Source organism: Solea senegalensis, linkage group LG1, assembly GCF_019176455.1.
Source record: "Solea senegalensis isolate Sse05_10M linkage group LG1, IFAPA_SoseM_1, whole genome shotgun sequence".
NCBI lineage: Eukaryota > Metazoa > Chordata > Actinopteri > Pleuronectiformes > Soleidae > Solea > Solea senegalensis.
In genome coordinates, this window is record NC_058021.1 from 28,194,593 (window position 1) to 28,216,834 (window position 22,242).

At 38.1% G+C, this 22,242-nt stretch overlaps 1 protein-coding gene and 1 long non-coding RNA gene across 2 annotated transcripts; one reads left to right on the forward strand and one right to left on the reverse strand.

The window, feature by feature from the left end:
• Window positions 1–2,402: 2,402 nt before the first annotated feature.
• On the reverse strand, window positions 2,403–7,256 carry rdh12l (retinol dehydrogenase 12, like). Its single transcript, XM_044046519.1, has 7 exons — window positions 7,110–7,256; window positions 6,726–6,841; window positions 5,610–5,765; window positions 5,418–5,522; window positions 4,520–4,729; window positions 3,447–3,639; window positions 2,403–2,828 (listed from the first exon to the last, which is right to left on the reverse strand). Exons 1-7 carry the CDS (start codon window positions 7,121–7,123, stop codon window positions 2,726–2,728), a joined length of 897 nt encoding a protein of 298 aa, XP_043902454.1. The 5' UTR covers window positions 7,124–7,256; the 3' UTR covers window positions 2,403–2,725.
• Window positions 7,257–16,645: 9,389 nt separating this feature from the next.
• Window positions 16,646–21,057, forward strand: LOC122779922. Its single transcript, XR_006361631.1, has 3 exons — window positions 16,646–16,871; window positions 16,959–17,039; window positions 20,474–21,057. It is a non-coding gene; the product is annotated as an uncharacterized LOC122779922 (long non-coding RNA).
• The last annotated feature ends 1,185 nt before the right edge of the window (window positions 21,058–22,242 follow it).

Here is a 22,242-nt window from a genome sequence, read left to right on the forward strand (position 1 = left end):
CCTACTGGGAAATAGTACCACACATCATTTCCTCTTAAAGCAACCTTAACATCCACTCACAGCTTCACTTCAAGAAATAGCCCTAACTTTTTACTATGTTAATTGTCTGTTTTGATTAGATAATCTCAGGTCAAGGTAGAAGCGAAACAGCAGCTGAATCAAAGACTTTTAGTCCAAATCTTTACGTCTACACTATAAGCAGCTCATCTTTACATCCCAGCTGCTCCTCTATTCCCTCTAGATCCTTACTATTTAATTTATGAAATTAACATTTATCAGACATGAGATTTTATTTATAGTAAGGGAATATTTGTCAAGGTCAAGACAAATTTTAAGAAACACTTATCGCCATTCTCATTCAATTTTGGAAGAAAGCTCTCACTAGTAGAGCCAATGTTCTATAAAATGTGGGGTATTAAATTATGGAATGGCTTATCCCAGCTTTCTGGCTTTCTGAGGTATGTGTGTGTATATATGGAACTACTGCTATGTTCTGTATAATATTGTGATTTTTAAAAAAAAAAATGTTTGTTTAGGTGGAGGCTTCAAATAAGCCCATATATTTTTTCCCTCTTTCTGTAACTTTTTGTGTATATTTTAAATTGTGCAAAATAAATAAAACTAAACTAAAACATGCAGTAATATCCATAATGTACATATGCAAATCATTATTCATTATTATTCGAACTTTACTGACAAAATAATGACATGACAATGACATGACAATGATATATTTGCCCCGATATTTGACCAAACACATAATTTACATATTTTCCCCTCAGGTGTGTGAGATGTTTCTCTGTTTAACTGATGTTTGTGATTTAAAAAAAATCAATTAACTGCTTTCTCCGACTTTCACACAGGAGCAAAACTCTTTTGTCTATAGTTTCCTGACGTGTATCGTGCTCATTATCGATATCAACTCGGACATCGCCCACACACACACATATCCATGCACACACACCACAAACACATTCTTTTACGTAGACCATTAGGCAATAGGAAACACACTCACACACAAAAAGGAAATGAGGAAACGCTTGCTCACCAACCCGTAAATGAGAAAACAGTTAAGCGTTCAAATGAATATATAAACGGTTGAGTTCTAAGAGAGAAATAACAGTGGGTAAAACCAGAGTGAAATACTGTATGAAAAAAATCGTAAATCAAATTATTTAATTGAAAAGTGGCAACTTTATTTGTCCTTAGTGCTTCCTGTGCGTCAGTGATCTAATCATGTCGCTGTTGCAAGATGCCAGTAAAGATACTTTTCCAAAGAGCTCGTGTTGTGTTGTGTCATAGTAAACACTCCAGTGTGTGGATAATCAGCTAAAATGACATTCTTTTGAATCATCATGACCTTAATTTAACTCTCGGTCAAGAAAATGCAGCAGCTCAGAGAAAATAAAGTGAAATGTCATAATATTCATACTAGATTCCAGGTTCTCTAATGTACTGTTGAACACTTTGATTTGTCATTTTCAGTTAAACACCCTTTGCAAGATAATAACATAGTGAAAGCCCAAAGCAGGGCTGACAAAAGTGGGGCTCAAGGACCATAGTTGGCCCACCAAAGGCTTTTATTTGGCACATACATTTAAACTAAAAGAAAGCTCTGTACAATTGAAATACAATTGTTTATGCGATTCCATATGACACAAGTGGTCACTGATATTATAATTTAGTGGATGGTTAGGCAGTGAATTGTCATTGTTTAAAACTGAGTTACCTGCACTTAAAAGGCTGATCATGTAATATCATCATGGCACAAAAATAAAGTTTTGTGTCTGAAATATACAATGTCGAGTTATTATTTAGCAAAACACAATGACTGTTTAATTTTGGCATGTGGTACATGATCATGTTTCAGGTTTTGGAAAATAAGTTCAAGGCCTACAGACTTTTAGGGAATCTATATAAATGTACAATAGTGTCATTTGTCCACCAACGTTATTCTATGCAATCAGATTGTTACATCATAATGACAAGATTAAACCACCATTGCAGATTTAAAGAAAGTTGCCGTTGGACATTTTGTGCAAACATGATGTTTTTGTGTCAACCTAAACTTTATTGTCAAGTAAAATCAAACTAAACAGAATCACATTGTTAATATGTCTTGGCATATCTTTTTTAATTTTCTGCAGAACTCAAGTTACCTGCTGTGTGGCAGTGTAACCTTTGATTTATAACCATTATCAATCCACTGCAGTTGCACAGAAATCAAGTTTATGACTGTCACCAAGGGCAGATGTAATAAAAGAAAAATCCCTTTACTGACACGATAAGACAAACTTTGATAAAATAATAATTACAGTGGTTGTTTACTTTTTTCCGTATGTAGTTGGCCAAAAAAACACCACATATAATAACACACACAAGGAAATACAGGCACAAAATGATGGCGTGTAACAAAGTTTATTGACAAAAAATATAGCACAGGTACCAAAATACAGCAGCCTGACTTGTAACAAAACTTTTTAATGTTCACTATGAAACCATTATTGAAGTAGTTATGACACTATTTGAGAGTACGGTCACCTCTGTGATTCAGGAATGTAAACATGAGTGATTTATTTTCCTATTTATAAAAAGTGCATCATTGTAGTATGGTATGTTAGTAAACAAATACAAACAGGGACTGTTAGAAAACACGTGAGAAACAGTTTTATCAGTGGAATAAGAATTCATCGGAGCGTAACCCTCCACCTCCACCATTTCAGCCTCATTCTGGTGTGATGGAGAGCAAACGACAGCTCAGCTCCCACAACTTCTCCGCCACGTTGTCGTCTTTTCCTGCCGCTGAGCAGCTGGCAGGAGCACAGTCGCTGTTGGTGGAGACAAAAAAAACGTGCTTTGCAATTGAATGTGCACTTCTTTGTGTTTTCTGCTTGTCTTATTGTGTTGCAGCGTCTCTCTGCATAGAAAGCGAGGTGACTCACTCCATAAAAAACATGTTATTCCGCTCCATGAAGAGAACCACTTCTGCACAATTGGCACTGGCACCTGTTGGCAACTAAATTAGTTGCCAACTACCGGGTACAGCTATAATTATCTATAATAAAATATTATCTTCTCCTACATTTTCATCCAAATCATACATCAAAACATTTGGCTCATTCCCGCTAACATTCTATTTTTTCTGCTATTTATTCATACTGTTTGAGATTCTTTCCATTGAAAATGAATAGAGCCCTAGGTGGTTCAAAGAATAAAGAACTGGAAAACCAGAGCAACTATCAATTATTTTCATAACTGAATAATCTTTTGATTATTATCTGAAACAAAACCAAAACCAAAAATCATTCAGTTTGAACAATTTCTTTGTTATATGGAAACCAGAAACCAGTTTGATCAAAACTATTCTTGTATGTGTGTAGATATATATATATATATACACACACACACACGTACACACATGTACACACATGTATATGATGTAGTACCTGTAGTATCCACCGCTCTCTTTCTCCAGTGACGGCTCCACTGCACAGTAAATGGTGGTCTGAGCTCCCTGAACGGAGTCTTTAGTGAACGGACTGACCATCTTCATGGCAAACAGCTGAGGGGCGCTCATGTGACGCCACAGATCTGTCTGGACGACGCCGGGGTGGAGAGAGTACGCTGTCACTCCTGTGCCTGGAAGAATAATGTAAACCATAAAAGAAACATAAAATAAAATAGTACATAGAAAACAGAAACTACCAGACTTATCACATTGTTTGACTACCACTGAGAAGAATTGTGAGTGGTGGTGAGTATAAGTGATCTGCAAAGTAAAATGGCATCTCCTGTGATCAAATGAGATCAGATCTGGCTTTATTTAAATACACACCAATGTGACATGACAACAGGTGTGTGATGTGCTTGTGTGTGCGCGAGTGACAGGTAGAGAAAGAGAGATAAAATGGACATAGTCGTCTAGGTTCCTCCTGAAGCCAAATAGGAAGTCAAAATAAATTGAACAGCCACCAGGGGGCAATACCACTGGTTGCAGGTTGTAAGTTTGAATGAGAAAACCAGCATTTTCCTGAGTAATTACGTACGGAAATCATTATTTTACATCTTCTTCGGTAGAACATGCTGTCAAATTGGTAAATTCGGTTCCCATTCAAAAGACAGCAGGTATCGTCCAATAGATGCCAAGGAAAAGCTGAGTGAAATAAAGCACTACATGCGCTGCTATAGCATGAAATAAAATTTCAACAATACCATGAAACTGGAGCAGACAGACTGGAGGCACTCAGATTTGCACTTAGTACTGTCTGCAGAAACTATATCCTACATCCTACATCTGAGACATACAATTTGTTAATGTTAATTTACAATTTTATTCCTCTTTTTTACCTCTTAACTCATTCATTCTTCAAGTCTTTTTTCCTTTAACGCTCTCTTTTAACAGTTTCTTATGAATTGCAGTTTTTGACTTTGTATTGATAAACGTTGTTTATCCATACCATATGTATCTATGTGCACTGTATGTGTGTGAGAATGACAGAGCTAAAGCTACATTTCTCACCCTCCAGTCGTTTTGCCAGGGAGCGTGTGAAGAGGATGTTGGCTAACTTGCTCTGAGAATAGGCTGTCATCTTGCTGTAACTCTTCTCGCTGTTGATGTCGTCCAGATTGATGACGCCCCAGGAGTGAGCCATGGACGACACGGTGACAATCCTGGCCGGGGCCGATCTTTTAATCAGGTCGAGCAACAAATGTGTCAACAGGAAGTGACCTGGAGAAAAAAAAAAAGGGGTTTTGGAAGAGAAATTTTAAAATGGTTAAAATTTAACCGGCAGCAGAGAGTGCCATTTGAGACCTTCGTCCGCATGAAACAGGAAGTCATAATGTCTTACAGTGACATTATGCTGTTGTAAAATATTGTTAACAGCTTTATACAAAACAACATTTATAGGAGTACCGGTCGTAGAATAAAAACCGTGGACTGTGACACGTGATCAAAATGATTGAACAAAACGTGTTTTTCCTCATTTCTCACACAGAGGATCTGCTTGTATGTGCTAAAGCTGATTAGATTGTACAAAGAGCTCATTGTTGTCATACAGCACCTGCTCTTTAAAAGGTCCAGTGTGAAATTATTTCGAATTGGCAAAATATTTCACACTGGGCTGTTTATCTGGGTCAGTTAACATGATTTTACAGTAGCCCACAGTGGACCAACTGCACCTCTTTTGTCTTTTGATGATAACTGTAGGCTACATAGTTCCTCCAACACACTCTAAACATGCAACTTGACAAAATAAATGTTGCTAAATTTAAACACACTGCAACATTTGATTATAGACCAGCCCCCAAATTTTTCCTGCTGCTCATTTTCTATGTATAACAATAAAATGTGGGGAAACGAAAGCTCACTTTAGTGACGTGAGTGTCACATCTGAGATAACAAGGTTTATATTTACCCATGTGATTGACACCGATCTGCATCTCAAATCCATCTGCTGTTTTCCCATAAGGACAACTCATCACACCAGCATTGTTGATCAGGAGGTTGAGTTTTGGCTCATCTTTAAAAAGAAAAATGTAAATGTATAAAGTATAGACTTTTTCTTTCCATTCATCTTCTACACAATGTTTTTTTATTCTCCTCATACCTTTATTGATGCCTTCAGCGAACTCTCTGATGGACTTTGTATCTGCCAAATCCAGTTTCTTACAACTAATATTTTCGTTTCCCGATTTATCAATGATCTCTTTTACGGCGGCTTCTGCTTTCTCCATGTCCCTGCATGCAATGATGATCTTCGAGCCTACACAGAAAAAAAAAATAAACAGTAGTAGAATGCATCAGTAGTTAGCACTCTAGCACTAGTTAGTCAGAACAAGGGCCTCCCATAGTCCAAAAACATGGAGATTTGGGGATTAGGCAAAGTGGACACTAAATTGACTGTCAGCGAGAGAGTGCATGGTTGTTTGTTTCCATGTGGCCCTGTGATCATACCCCACACTTCGCCCTATGTGAGCTAGGATTGGAACCCTTCCTGGATAGAATGCATCAGAGTCAGAAAGTGCCATATAAACTACTGGTGATCTGTGTTTATGCACAGACAATAGGTACATACTGTAAACTGTAACGTGAGGATTAAAGGGTGGAGAGCACCCTCTTGTGACAAAATATGTCCATTACTAACTTATTTATAGTGTATAGAGATAGGGATGCACGATATTAGACTTTTTGTCGATATCCGATAACATACCAACTGATACCTTTGCTGAAATGCAGAGGTAATTTAGTCTCTTCTGTAGTGAAATAAAAATAATACTCAATGTCACACAAGATGTAGATTTCTTCATTAAGTATATAAAACAAACAATATAATAACCAGAAAATAAGTCAATGAGGTAGCAGCCTATTTAGCCAACTGGTGAAGTTATTAGTCAGTGTTTGCCGATATCTGATAATACATTTTAAAGCCAATATCTACTGATACCTATAATATCGAGCATCCCTAATACTGTATGTATATCATAAACATTATACTGTGCGGAAAATCATTCGTTTTGAATCAATAATAGAATTATATTTATTGTAAAGCATACTGATAAATGGCAGACCCCAATTTTAATATTGAACTGTACGCCCTCATTAATATTCTGTCTGTTTGGTAATACGGCAGCAACAGTCATCATGACGAGGCAAAAACTCATGTGAGTTTGTGTCATATTTTCAGAGATACCGTTGTTGTGAAACATTTCTCTGGTGTTTTCACCTCTTTTCGCCAGGTCGATGGCTGTTTCTTTGCCGATGCCAGTGTTTGCCCCGGTAATGAGCGCAGTTTTCCCATCGAGCCTTGCGTCAGAGGACCAAGGTGTCCGGAAGAAACTTCTACGATGTTGAGAAATCACCTTTTTAATGTCTTTACCAGAAAAAAACAACACACACACACACACGTAGGACGAGGCAGACTTACAGGAAAAAACTAATATGTGAGTTTACGCAACACAACTGCAGCAAAAAAAACATAAAAACACACTATTCCAACAATAAAAATCATATTCAGTAATCAAACTTATATTTACTCGAATTATATGTACATTTGTTTGAACAGCTCATACACAATTTAAATGTAAGCTATATAAAATAATATCCTTACCTTATCATTTGCATGTCACTTTTAGATTTAAAGTAGTAACGTCAGATGGAAAAACATGAGAACTGTGAAAATATTCCTTAAATTTTCTTTTCGCTCCTTGAGAAGCAACAGTGGACTGAAACAGCGATGAGGAAGTGTCTTTACATCAAATCCACTCATGTTTGATTAGCAGGTGTTTCAGCCAATCAGCTGCTACTTCATCCTTCATGTACGATGCGGATTGGTTGAAGAGCAGGATTCGCTCCTCCCTCTGTAGAGTGTGCGTTCGGTTATGAATACGGCTTGCTCCGGACGGGCTGGAACTCTGTCCCCCGTTTTTCCTATTTCTAATATTATTAGAAATGGTGAATCTTAAATAAAACAAAATAAAATGTGTCCAAGTAATGTACAAGTAGTCAAATAAAATGAATTATTGTGCTCAACAGATAAGAACAAGGTAATCAGAGATAGCAGACTTTCACCCCATAAACACAACAAGCCTCTGACGCCCTCTGTTGGTCATTGTGGCATGTGCAAGAAAGTGCCGACGCACACACAGACGTACCTTAAAGGGATACTTGACTGAAAGTCAAAGTATCTTACAAGAAAATGACTTTAGTAGAAGTTGAAGTCATTTTTATATAATATTACTTACGTAAAATTCCTAAATATGACATGTACTGTAATCAAAAGTAATTTCGTCATGTAAAATGTACTTAAATTTTAGAAGTAAAAGTGTTTTTTTTTTTTGTTTTTTTTTAAGTGATGGTGGTAAGGCGAGTTGTGCTACAACTAGAAGGTTGTGGGTTCCATTCCTGGCCCTGCTAGTCTATGTGTCCTTCAGCAAGATGCCTAATCCCATGTTGCAGGGGTTAAATGCAGATTACGTGATCATTGCTTCACCCCACGGAGTCAGTTGTGTTGGAAAAACAACAAAAACGAGACAGAAACTCTTCCTGCGAAACGCAAATCTTCCTGCGCTCTGTCATTAACACCTTTTGTCCAGCAGGTGTCAGACAATAACCATCTACCTCTCCATGAAAGAGCTTGAAAAGCCTGTTTCACAGTGACACCAGGCCTGTGTTTGCAGTGTTTTGTCTGGAGACAGCTTAACAGGCTGGTATTGGGGTAAACCGTGTCCTTGGCACTGAAAGTTGCACTGAAACCTCTGATTAGAAGGAGTTAAAAATCAAGTTTGTGTGCACTTCTCCTGATCGCATACAACCCTTGAGCTCCCTCTTGAGCTCTCCATGTTTACTTAAGCAGAAAGTGGCTGTTAATTTTTCATATGCTCTATAACAGCATGTGATTTCTCTCACATGCTTCAACATAGAATATTTTATATATATTTTGCCACAAAATGAATCTATACATGTTAGACAAGCTATCCAAACATAGACAGACATAACAGTTTACCTATAAGCTTTTAGTGGCGCCACTTTAGCAGCTTCCTAGAGACCAGAGACAATGGAAAAGGCAAGAGGATGCATTCAATAAACTATCAGAACAATAAAAAAAGCTAAAATTGGACTATTAACTTTGGCAGATGTTGCAAAAGAGGATGCAGGTTTTTATTTTTATTTCGAGCTGGGGGAAAAAAGAGGCAAAAATAAAACAAATACACAAACAGGAGATGAAAGCAAAGCTCTTATTTTGAAATGCACTTTCAAATGATGGAAAAGTAATGACATTGTTGCTTTTGCGACACATTACATTACAAGCGCCATGTTCTGCACTTTTCATTTGTCAAATTAAAGTGTATCATGATGTAAATTTGCCTCATGATAAAACAGTGAAATATACCTTTATTATTTATAAAACTAGTAACATGTCAAACTTATTGCATAGATGTGTTTTTTCCCCCTTGTAGTTTAACTACATGACACAAAATATCTTCTCCATCGATTTCCTGTGTTTGCAGTGGATTGTTGAACACATACAGGACTTTAAAGTGGAGACTGACTTTAAATGCAGTATTTACAAAATACAGGTTGTCATAATTTGAATGGCGCTTCTGTAAAGGAAGTTTCAGGAGAAAGGGTTCAAAAGAGGACATTTTCCTCAAACACTGACTCAGCAAAGCTCGGAGTTCAACAACAAAAAGTCTAAAAGTAGTAATTTGGAGAATAACCATGTTTAAAAATAAGGAAACTTAATTTCCCCGTCCTCTGTAGCTTCTTGTCCTGCTGCACTGTTTACATTATAACATCTTTTTAAGGTCATGTCCCTTGATGCCACACACACTCTGCGGTCATCAGTCTGTCTTGTACACTGACCTTGCATCAAAAACTCTACAATAATCTGTGGCTGTGGGACGATAAACATCTTGTCCTCTGTGTCTGTCTCCTGCCCTCACCTTCACTCTGCAGACCAAACCCCACCAGCCACACGCTGTCTAGTCTGCCTCTCTTTCCTGTCTGCTCCTCTCTATATTTGGTCTCTCACCCTTTTAGTCTCCTTCACCTCTTACATAACGTGTAATCGCTGCCATTCATTCGCTGTGGAACTCTAAGTCTCTGATCTCTGATCCAATCTCTGACGTGTGATGGGGCGACATTTCCCACAGATACAAATCTACGCCTCCATGATTACAGTACGTCTTTTCCTTCTAAACAGTGGTGTTTGTTGTACGCCAGCGATGACAGAGACCTTCATCTGACCACTGCGCAGTGGTATCATTTAGCTGTGCCACACCAGCTTCCATGACAATTGAGTGCAAGCTCTTTTTTCCATCCACTCAATGTTTGAATTTTCTCTGGAAAAATTAAACTGAAAGGTTGTCTTAAGGTTCATGTTGTACAGACTTAGTCTCATAAAAAGTAAAATCCACTCCGTAGTAAAATCCACTCAGGATTTAAAGGATTAATTCACCGCTGGAAAGATGAATGTTTATTAAAACTGGGTCATCTACGTAATAGAAATGTGAAGTAGTATTTGAAGTAAGTGCCTCCTTGGCCAAGAAAGGCAGAACATTTTTTTTTACTCATGTAGATGAATGACAACAACTCCCAGAATGCACTGCGCTCGCTGCCCTGCAGGCCACACCCCCTTTTTACAGAGTATTCCTTTAAGGCTGAAAACTGTCAGAACATTTTAAAAAGGTTGAACCTGATCATGCCATTACATTAACATGATTTTTAGTATTATAAATGTCCAGAAGCAAATGTATGTTATACTCACATCTTCACATACAGTTTATGTTTCCTGTCTCATTTTCACTCTAAGACTGTAGATTACAGATCCTATAACTATAACTCATGTTAACCCTCAGATTAATTCAGAAGACTCAAACTCACGGCCTGTGGGCTACATGTTACAAGCATCACATTCAAATGCAGTGACGCAAACGTCAAACCAAGAAAGCTTCACACAGAGAAGAAAAGAAATGCAGAAATCAGATGTAAATAAGCTTAAATAGTGAGAAGCTGATTCATAAAATAGGATTCCAAGGCCTTTAACTTGTATATGATTGAAACAGAAGCAGTGCACAAAGAAAATAATATCACAAAACCATAATAATCACAATGATAATAATCCTGCTTTGCCTCTCTTATATTCTACTACACTGTTGACTAAAAGCCTTAGAAATCAATTTTCTCACACATGTCCGACTTTTCATTTCACATACCCTTCACATCCACCTTTTCATCTTCACCCTTTCATCTCTGCTGCATCATCACAGCATCAGTGTCGATATGAGAGATAATGTCAGATAAATCTAGGAAACACTGGCCCTTTGAAGGTGAGTGGACGCCGGTTATTACAGGGATCTGCTCTGAGCCGCAGGGAACAGGCGATCAGTTGCTATTTATAGAAGTGTCTCAAGGCGTCAGTGTTGAGGTTCTGAGCTGCAGCAGAGACAAGTGTATGGTCCTTCAGAGGGCACATGTGTTTGGCTACTTTATAACATTCATAGCGACACTGGGCACGGTTCATCTTTCAGTGTGAATGTCTGGGAGTATCGTTTTTTATAGCACATCACTGGAATAACTATTTTAGTTTAGTTTTAGTTACCAATGCAGCTGTCTTATGAGTTATCAATGTTTTTCTTTTTCTTTTTTAATTTATGAAACCTTGTTGCAGTTAAAGATAAATCATTTCTTCAGAACTATGTAAGCGACTGACGTGTACATGCACATAACTGACCTGATATACTGCAGCTCAAAGTTCTCTGTAAATATTATGTTAAGTTTATGGTGCCATTTGCCAACATAAGTTGGACAATTATATTTTTTCAAAATAAGGCAGATGGTGGAGTGTGAGCCAAACACACTCCAACATTTGGAATGGATTTGATTGTGGGGGTGGATACAGGAAACGATTTTTCCTGTAATAATGTAGTTAAACTGACTTAAAGTTACAGTGTTTTCATTTTAGCAGCATCTAGTGGTGAAGATGAATGTTGCAGCTAAACATCCCACACCTCACCCTTCTGTTCCAAGTGTATTAGAGGACCTAGTAGCAGTCATTTAGCTTTGTTTAGTTTGTTTATTGTGGGTTACTGTAAAAACATACTTAAAATAACTAGAATAAGTATAACTACATGTAATTATGACTGCAAATAATGAAGTATTACTGAAACATGGTGGTCCAAAATGGAGTCTCTTTCTGTGGAACAATAAATACATTCATAATTATCTTCTTTTATCTTCCAAACAACAATTATTTCACACAATATTAACATTTTATGTGAATTTCTTAAGAAAGAATGAAACAATCTTTATGAAATAAATCCGGCATATATAGAGTGTCAATATGAAGAGGAGATCTCTGAGCTGGTGGAGGCGTTTTTCTTAATTCATGCAGATTGTGGAGTCTAATCTCATATGATTGGTGTTCTTTTTGTGCTAAATGGAGGTAGAACGTCCTTGAATAATTGTTGCTGGCAACTTTAATTGTGTTATGATCTTTCTACTGAGTGAGAAACATTTTACTTGAAACCTTTCACAACTATGTATTGTAACTGAACTGATCTTTACATGTCCTCGCCTCATGACACATTTACTCTCCAGATGTCCCCTTCACCAAATACTGAGCTTAGGAGCAGCGTTGTCATTGTGTCATTCTGCCATCAGGTCCTAATATATTATTTTTACGCCGCCCTCGAACCCACGTACACCAGTGTAAACATAACGTTTATTATCCTCAGCTTTTTATGGCAGACAAAATATTTCCTTTCTGTTAACGTGTAACCCTCGTTACTTCCTGCTGACAGATCAAGGGCAGCAAGTGTGAACTTTATCCGGCGCTAAGAGTGTCATTAATCCCTCACAGTTGAGCAACTGGTGTATCTGACACAGCAGCCACAGCAACATTATCAGGTTATATTATCTGATCCAACAGTGGCACCAATAAACCAAACCAGAATTACTGTCAAATGCAGGTCTCAGGTCGATGTGACCATCTTAGAAGTAAAAATGCGAGTAAAATAATGAAGATTGCATAATTATCTGATGCTGGAAACAAGGTTTTCTGTGTAGATTCATTTATATATTTGTTGATTTGTTGATTTTTAAGTATAAAAGGCTCACTGTGACTGAAACCGATTGAAAAAGGTTTGAGAAGCCTTTAATTCTAAAATAAAGTCCATATTTGATCTCTACTTAAAATAGCACTCGTATATGTTGGCAATGAAGCTTTTATTTTTTATTTTTAACTGTCATTTCCATATCTCAAAATTTACAGTGCTTCATACAGCAGACTCCTAAAAGTCTAGCTGATAGCGTCTGGCGTTTGTTGTGTCCCGGAACACCTGCTCTCACGGTTTGATATTTATGTCAGGCAATTCATCAGCACAAGGTGGGAGAGCAAACCTTTGTTTGTTTTCACATAACGTATAGTTTTCTGGGAGTGAGGGGTAAATCAGGGCCGAGACAGATTTCCTCCGAGTGACCTCTGAAGATAGAAATGTACCGCTTTAAATGCTAGAACAGTGATGTTTTAACAACAAATGTGATGTTGGTGGCAGTTAATGAGGCAAAGAAACTGAACTAAAAGACAGGGATTGTTTGGACCTACATTTACAACGTGACCAGAAATACAAATGGTGACAGTATTTCATGATAGATCACAAATGTACTGCACACTCAGAATATTCAAGACGAGCAGAACTCCTGACAGCCTCACACTGACTCATTTTTAACCAAAAAGGACACACAACCAACACAACCAACTTGACTGTCGATAGTAAATCTCTAACCTGCCTTTATAACCTCCCAGACTGATTACCCTCAGCTGTGGGAGAGAAGCACAGGTGCAGCCAATATCTCCTGATTACAAAGAAGTCCTGAAGTTCAGAACAATACTTCAGCCTCAGGTTTATCCTGAGGTTAATCATCGTCGATGTGACACAGAAATCCAATGCCAAAGTTAGATTTTTCCAGTATGTTTTCCAAGATTTGATATAATATTTTTGAGGCCAAGTGACATCATTGAGAAAGGTAATTTGTTTCGCTTATACTGAGCACTTAACTAATCAACCTGTGTGGCAAAATCAAACAAAGGAGGACATTGTTGTTCTTTAGAGCTAAATATTAATTCACAGATTTGCTGTAATAACTTCCATTGTGTATCTTTTTTTTTTATCTTAGCTTGTTTTAGTTTATCTTGGCAGAGCTTAGCTTATCATATTTTACTCATCTCCTACTTCGATAAAGAGCGGTCTCACAAATGTGACGTTTTCTGTTGCTGTGACTCGTCAAATCTGACCTGTAATGAAACCATTTGAACAGTGTTGCTGGTCATCTGATCGTCCCTCACATGTGGCTACAGTGTGTTTCAGTTTATCCATGTTTATTTGGCCAGTCATTTAAAATTCATGATACTGTATGTGAGTGAAATGGATACACATGTCTGATTTATTGACGTACTTGCTACAGTTTGGACTCCACAGTGGAATAAATAATTGATATAACGACTCGAGAATGTAACAATGTACAAATGCTAAAGCACATCCTGTGCGTGCGGTGGAAAACGAGTTTGTCTGTCCCACATGTATTGTACACAAATGATGACCTTGTTTGAACACTCCATGACACCTTGACTGAAGTATGGGCAGGATTTTCTGTTTCTGTAGTGTCTAATCCCCTAATCCCTGAGAGCCATTGTGAAATGTACCACATGGAAAACATCATCTGCTCTACGATGTGATTTTACCTCTGCCTTTTTCTATTGATGGATAGGAAGATGACCTGAAGTTGCCTCAGCTCACGTACTTAATACACAGCAATACATCGGATGATTTCGTCAAAGAAGCTATTTATTTAAAGACAGAGGTCCATTTTCTTGTCTGTCTCAAACGTTATCTCCGTCACTACTCTACATACCTACATGCGTCTTTTGTGTTGGTATGGACATTTATGCAATACTCCCTCTAGAGGGCAGTGATGAGTAGTTGGGAAGAAGTTATTTTATTGTGCTTGATCCAAAACAGTCAGAAGCACAGGCGGTGGAATGGAAGACCACTGAATGTAAGTTGTCACATTAATGGGAAATATTACTCATTGGTGTTGCCGCTGAGAGATCGATAACGAGCTGCATTTTCAATGTTTTCCGTATCTATTTTGACAATACTCGCCATTGTGTGAAGCCGAGCACCTGGCAGTCACTCTCTGGCTGCAGGGATGAACCAGTAAGCTCTGGCAGCATATTTAAAATTGTGCTCTGCAAATGTAGGTTGCTTCTTTCTTTTTTTCCTGACTGATCGGACTGTTGACTGTTGACTACTACTACTAATACTGCCCCCATGATTTCCAGTGGTGTTGCTCCGTTTCTTCTGTCATTGCTCCTGCTAGGTGCACAATGACCGTAAAGTATTAACGAAAGTATCAAATATAAATGGACCGTTAGTGTCCCACGTCTCCAAACCTGGGTTTTAGAGACCCTGAGTTTCAAGATCAGGGTGAAAAACAAACTGCAGATCAAATGTTAAGCTGAATTGATTTCATAAACAATTGTCACCACCTTGGTTAGCCACTGGAAAGAGCTTATGTCTCTTCCCTGCAATTTACACCACAACCATTTACACAATAGTACCCCCCATAGAATAAGGTGGGTATGGACTACACAAGGACACAAGACGGGGAGCACATTGTGTGCTGAAAGCAGAGATCATGATGGATGAGTGCAATGGAAAAACTCATTAAAAGGGCTCAGAGTAATGGTACAGCTCCATCTTCAAGACTGCGACCTCTGGACCCCCATTCTTAAACAGTTGGAATCCAAAAATACACAAAGTGAGTGTAGATGATTAATTAGGAGCAGCTTCATTGAGGGGCCCCTCACTTTAGACAGGTGAACATGGGGTTATTTCACTAAAACAATGAAGATAAGGTACAAATATACATCCTACTTAATACTTAAGGGTTATTATGCTTGTTTTTTTACCTTATAGTGTTAGAAGCAGTGGATGAAACACAAACATGTATAAGGTTCCCACATCTGGTCAGTGTGTTTACACTTTGCACGATAATTGCGCAAATGATGGTTGTGGTATGCATGCATGCATGTGTGTGTTTATTTGAGGCAATTCAAACCACTTGTGAGGTTCCCACCGTGGGGTCAGTGAAATTTCCTACATCCACCAGGACACTGCTTTAGTTTAATTGGTTTTCCTCTCAGGGATTATGTTACATAAGATCTCACGTAATCCCAATTTGTGTTAGAAAATACATTTAAGCTCTGATCTGAAAAAAGATTATAAACCCAGACCAGCGCTACACTAACACAGTTTGCTGTGGGTTTCTATACCAACTAGAGCTACATTGAATTAATTTATTAAGACAAAAATAAAGACAAGAATAATCCCAACAAAATATGAAACATTTGCAACATCACAACAAAAATGAAGGACCCAAATGCAGGAGAACAAACAAAATTAAATGAAAGAAAGGAAGAGCTGGTAGAAAGTAAAACAAACAAACATGGAAACAGAACAGGATGAACCAAAGACACTGAGGAGCTAATTGAACACAGGTGAAACTCATCAAACACAGGTGAGTCAGATCAGGGGTGGGGCAGACAATCACAGTGGAGGGAAAACTAAAACTACTAACAAACAACTAAAAACTCAGAAAGTTTGACACAAAATGTCCAAAAACAGAAAAAAACTGAAAGTAAATACGTTTAAAAACTCCATCATTGCGTGTGCAAAATGAATAAAAAAGATGAGTAAACTTATCAAGCGCTACCCCCTCATTATCTATAAATGCAAAATAAATGTCTGTTTTCTGTCTGTTGATCGATTTAACTGACGACTTTGCAAGATACATTGGTAGACTTTGATGCTGTTTGGTTAAGAAATGCAAGAAACATCAATAAATGAAAGAACAGACACAAATTGAATGGCTACTGCACTGGTCAATTTGATGATTTACTTTGATTTACAATTTTGTTTATTTTTGATTATTCTGATAGCAGATGTTTCATTTGCTCCACGACACTGCTCCACCACCAGTATGTGTTCCACACACTGACTGTGCCAGAGAATAATGTAACAACTGCTGCAGCATTTGTTAGGACATAAATCACCACATAGTCCTGTTTATAGTCAGTGAATCTCCGGAGTAAACTTACAAGAATAAGAGCAGCGACTCTGAATAGACTCAGAATACATAGCGCTTGTCAGTGTTTCCATGCAAAGCACTGTCGTGTTTCTGTCAGGAGGGAGAAGTAGTTCGCTACAATAGGAGAGTGAGGAGCTCTTTGCTATTCATCGCACACATTCTCACAAAAGGAGCCAAGGAGCCGGAGGAACAGAAAACTGGACTCTTCGAGGAAGAGAAAGTATAGCAGGGGTCATATGCATGTGAATGAGGGAGGAACAAACTGGATTTCAGCTGTGAGTCTCAACACTTCTTTCTGTTCCAACAGAAAAAAAAAGGTCCATTGACTATTGAAATTCCAACCATGTCCCAGAGAGTGGGAGGATTTTAGGATTCAGCAGATACTGAAGTAAGTACTAATAAGTAAGAGCTGCTGAATGAAAACTTGCAGGGTTGTTGACCATCGCCAGAGTTTTTTTGGTTTGCTATAACAAGTACAAATACACAAAGTTAGCATTTTACAGTCAGATTTGCCTCCTGGAGACTAAAGACACATCTCTCCCTAATGCCTTGCTGCTGCAATAGGTGTTTGACCAGAGAGGCAGTAGATACACATGTTTTTTAACACAATATGCACAATTCAAATACATACATAATGTACTTGATACCCATATATGTTGGTTTTCACCTGAAAAAAGGGTTTAGGATTGTCGGAAAACGTTTGTCCTTAGCCCCTCCCACGGTGGTGCAAGGCAATCTCTCAATCTCTGAAAGGCGCCGCATATCTCATCAGACGCTTTTATATTTAGCTGGCTTGTGATCGACCAAGAGGAGGCACCCTGGGTTCTGTTCCCAAAGCCTGGGAACAGAACATAGTCGCGGATCTTCTCAGGTCACATAAATTTTGTAATGTAGAAAAGTTATGATGGGACTTTGCTCAACAACATTAAAAAAACAAAAAAACATGTTGCCTTCCGCAGCTGTACGTTAACAATAACTAAATCCTGTGTGGTATTTAGTGAATGATCTTTTCAAGTTCACATCCCATCGCTCATGAATGATTGTCAGGTGATGATAAAGAGCTAAAAAGAAAGAGTGATGACAGGATTATGTCAGGTAAGAACCTACGCAGACGAGCCTCTGAACTCTTATTCATCATATTTGGATTCACACGCATCATCTGCGTTTTCATCCGCTCTTACACAACAGGGCGAGTTGACCCTGTTTCTGTCTCATAGTTACAGGAGGGTACAACAAGGTTATTTGAGGGGAGACTTGGCACAAACAACATGTACTGTACGTGGAATCCCTGCCACACATTGTTTCTGATGCCAAGCAGCCCATCTGCCCCTGGTTTCAAGCTTTGAGGGGCCAAGAACCAAACAAGAGTGTGTCTGTGAGTTTGTCAGGGTCTCTTGATTGAAAATGGCTCAAAAGAACTGTTGTATTTATTTTTAATTCAACTTTTATTTTAATTGTACATTATTGACAGTGCTTTAGAACAGATGTTGTTCCTCAATCTGTCAGGGTCTGGGAATTCTCTGCACTTACTAAAGGGGGCACCAATATGTGCAGTGCCAAATTGGAATAAGAAACATGAAAAGATATTCTGCTCATCTGTCTGTTAATCGCATAACCGTCCAATGATTTGTTTGACAGGATTCAAAGTTGTTGGGCGACTTACTAAAGACATCAGCCGCCTCATTGGTACTAGTATTATTTATTTTCACATCAAAAATAAATACTAATAACAAATGAGGTGGCTGATGTCCTTAGTAAGATAAAAGTAAGATAAAAAGAACAAACAAAAAAATCACCCCAAACACATATACATTACACAAAAACATATTATGGGTACTACACTAGTTTCACTTAAATCTACTGTCTAATTTTGATGAAGCTTCAATCAATGTTAGTGCATTTTTAAATGCACTTAAAGTATAAATGATAAAACATTATGAAAAGCACTGATAACTGCAACCCATTAGATTCCCAGAAACCCCACATTGAAATAGACAGTATTGACATGACACATGATTGTATTATCCAAAAACATCATGGATAATAATTATAAAATTATTCATATCTATTTAGGGAACAGATAATACATTAATAGTATTCACAGTATGTAAGAAATCTATCAAATTACATACAGCCCATGCTATTTAATTGACTGTTATTTCAGTAATAATGTAAAGAAATTCAAACATAACATATTTATGGTTTTCACCCATTCAACCTTTTAATAATCTTAAACCCCTTTCTGGGTAGAGTGACCTGATTTTGTCTTGACATACTGTGGCTTGATAATGTTTCACCAGGTCTTATCTGCACAGTGCTTGGTACTGAACCTGCTAATCACCACTACAAGTTAATAATTCTGGGTGTAGTAGTAGCAGTAATGTTTTACTGTCAAACACATAATGTGGGTAAAAGGGAGAACCTATTGTTTGTGGGCAAACAGTGACTCCATCCATCCATTCATAACCCACGCGGAAAAGAGGGAGAACATGAGGGAGAAACGCCACTCTGAGTGTAGTAACTTTACTCCAGCAGTGGAACAACAGTGCTTTTTCAGTGACCAAAAACATGTTAAACCTTCTCTGACCAGAGAATATAAACAAGGCAAACACTTTGGGCCCAATTTAAATCATCTAAATCCTGCTCCAACACACCTGATTCAAATGGTCCAATCATCAGGAAGTGCTGCAGAAGTCTGATAACGAGCCATTGATTGGAATCAGGTGTGTTGCAGCAAGGGAAGTTATAAAACCTGCAGGGCAGTGAATCCTCAGGACCAGCGCTGAGAGAGTGTGTGGTGTGAGAACATCACAGTGTGTCCAAGTCCAATTTTTGTTGTTAAACAGTATGTAATTCGGGTGAAAGTGAGGCATAATCAGCAAAGTTGGGGGCAGGTATTTATCTTTTAATGGGAAGAGGAGAAGCTGAAGATTTGTGTATTAAACACAGTGTATGTGCACTGTGAACCTGCCTATATAAACACATCTAACTAAAGGAGCTTTAAAATCATGAAATATGAAGCATGAGATACTGCCCGCATTGGCTTTAGACCAGGTTTTTGTTGGTCAATGGCTTTGTACTGCCTCATAGCAATGCACTGGACCACACCTCATTTTAAAGACCAACACACTATGAGTGCACAGATGGACGCAAGTGAATCTTTAACGTAGATTTTGTGATGGAAGTGTTGTTGAGTGTTTTTCGAGCCCTTTTAAGCCCCTTTTATGCCCAAACATATCATCAGTCCACCATTGCACAGACACCCAATACAATATTTGTGCCTGATTATCTCAAAACCATTCATGTATTTATATAAATGATTTATTTTGCAGTTTGAATGACTGTGGCCTGACGGTATCAACTCAAAAGCATTAAAAAAAGGGTTATTGGTATGTGATAGAACCTTCTCTGCCTTGTTCATAGATTTACATCTTTTCACTTCTCATATTGGTGCCTTGGTTATTCAAGGATTCAAACTGAGAACCCTCTCGCTATGAGGAACCAGCACTAACCCTGCCCATATCCGATTTAGCACAGTTTCAAGCTTGGTCATCCAGGTCAAAGATCATTTCCCCCTGCAGAGTCAGCTTCTGCTGTCTGAGGCGAAGAGTGAAATGTGATAAACCTGTTTGACCAGGTCTCCTTCAGATATTCCGTGAACTTGCTCGAGTCACTGGGACTCTGTGTTTGCAGCCAGGCTTTCCGATTAAAGCGGCTGTGTGTTGTACTGAGATAATGAGATCTTCTTTCTGGATATGTAACTGAGAGGGAGAGACGCTTCGGCTCAGTGTGTTAATACAATGATTTTCATTCTTTTCTCAGGAAATATGCAGCGGACATGGAGGGCAGCTGTAAAGCATCAGGTTAAAATCCTCAGAATCTCAACTAAGCCTCATGGTGCAAACTGCTGAATTAACACAATTAAAGCTGCTTTACTTATTTCTTTTTTTTTTATAAATGCAGACCTTTGTTTATTCATAATCACCTTAAAGAATAAGGTGGAATAAGGCTTCTGTAATCCCCACAAACCTAAACACAGAGTTATGACTTAAAATATTCTTCATTAACCTGTTAGTTCCCTTATTTATTGGATGTTCATGATGTTTTCATTCTTAACATTATTATGGACCATAATGTTGCAAGGCTCTGCTGACCCTCTCAGTCTACACATTTATTCCCGACTCATATTTTTTTTTTATGTTTAACCTTTACCTTTTGACCACCCTATTCTAAGGTTATCAGATGGAGTGAATGTTTGTTCCAGATGTAAGGTAATACCTTTTGGGCATTCACATGATATGTCATGGTCACATGGACATGAGGTAACTGTGACCTTGTGACCTTTAACCTTCAGCGTCTAGATGCATAGTAGTATGTTCAAATGATATCACAATACTATTACAATATTAGAGATGATATTTCACAGAAATTCTAAATACAGGTGTTTGTTTTGATATGGAACAATATATAGCTCATAATAAAAAAGTATTTATGATGAGAACAAATCTATTCATGAAAAGAATCTCATACAGAAATAAATCATTATAAGTTTGAGACCTCTGCGTTGATGTTTGAATCCCATTGAACATGCTTAGACTCTCTTTCGCTGCTCATGAGAAATCACCTTAGAACAAAACGCATAGTTTTTGAGGCCACCATAACCTTGATTTTTGACTTGTGGTCACTAAAATCCAATCAGTGCTTTCTTAAAAAGTGAACATTTGTGCCATTCTTGAAAAAGATATTTGAGGTTGAGGGACAAACAACCTAAAAATGTAAAAGCTGTAGTGTGTAACTTTTGAATATAAACAAAAGTTCTGTTACATTCAAACCAATGTCAAATAAGTCTATCAGCTCGACACGACTCTCTGTGTGTTTCTCGCTACAGTTGTGTTTTAGAGGTCATTGCTGCACTGCACACAGGAAGTGATTTGTTTTATGTCTACAGGAAATTTGTGCTGGTAAAATCAGACAGCTGAAAAACATGCTGGAGTTTGAACACAAAGAAGTGTTTCAGAAGTCATTTTTCAAAAGGCAGTGTGACGGGATGAACGCTTGTCTTCACCCGCCCCTGTGTTGCCGCTGTAAACGCACAAACGCTACCTCAGTCAGGTCTTATAGTTTTGCATGAAAGAGCCTGTTTTCAGACGAAGGACGCAGCAAACAAATAACGTCACATCACCCCTGTTCACTAAGACCAAACAGAGTACGACAACAAGAATCACCACAGGTTACGTACTGCAGCTCTTCTCTATTTTTAACACACTTTAATCCTCAACATGATTTTCAGATTTAGATACTGTTTAGACTTTCTTTTGTTTTATCTGTCTACCGTCTATAATTACAGTACACACGTCTTCTACGTCCCACAAACAGCGATGACCGCTGCATGCACGGTGTGGTGTACAAACAAAAGCCTGTTCCCTCATCTCGCTCTGTATTTGTGTTGATATTTGGGTCTTAGGCAGATTATGTCTAGTTGCATAAGAGGACCTGATGGCAGTCCCCTCATCCCCTCCCTCTGCACCTCACAGGGGAGGAAGTGTGATGACAATCAGCCGGCCCCTCGCTCCTCTCTGTTTTCACTTCAA

Coding starts and splice junctions, on each gene's coding strand:
- rdh12l (XM_044046519.1), bottom strand. Junction 5,766..6,725: donor CATCGACCTGGCGAAAAGAG/GTGAAAACACCA, acceptor TTTTCTGTGTAG/GCTCGAAGATCATCATTGCA. Junction 3,640..4,519: donor CCTGGCAAAACGACTGGAGG/GTGAGAAATGTA, acceptor TTATTCTTCCAG/GCACAGGAGTGACAGCGTAC.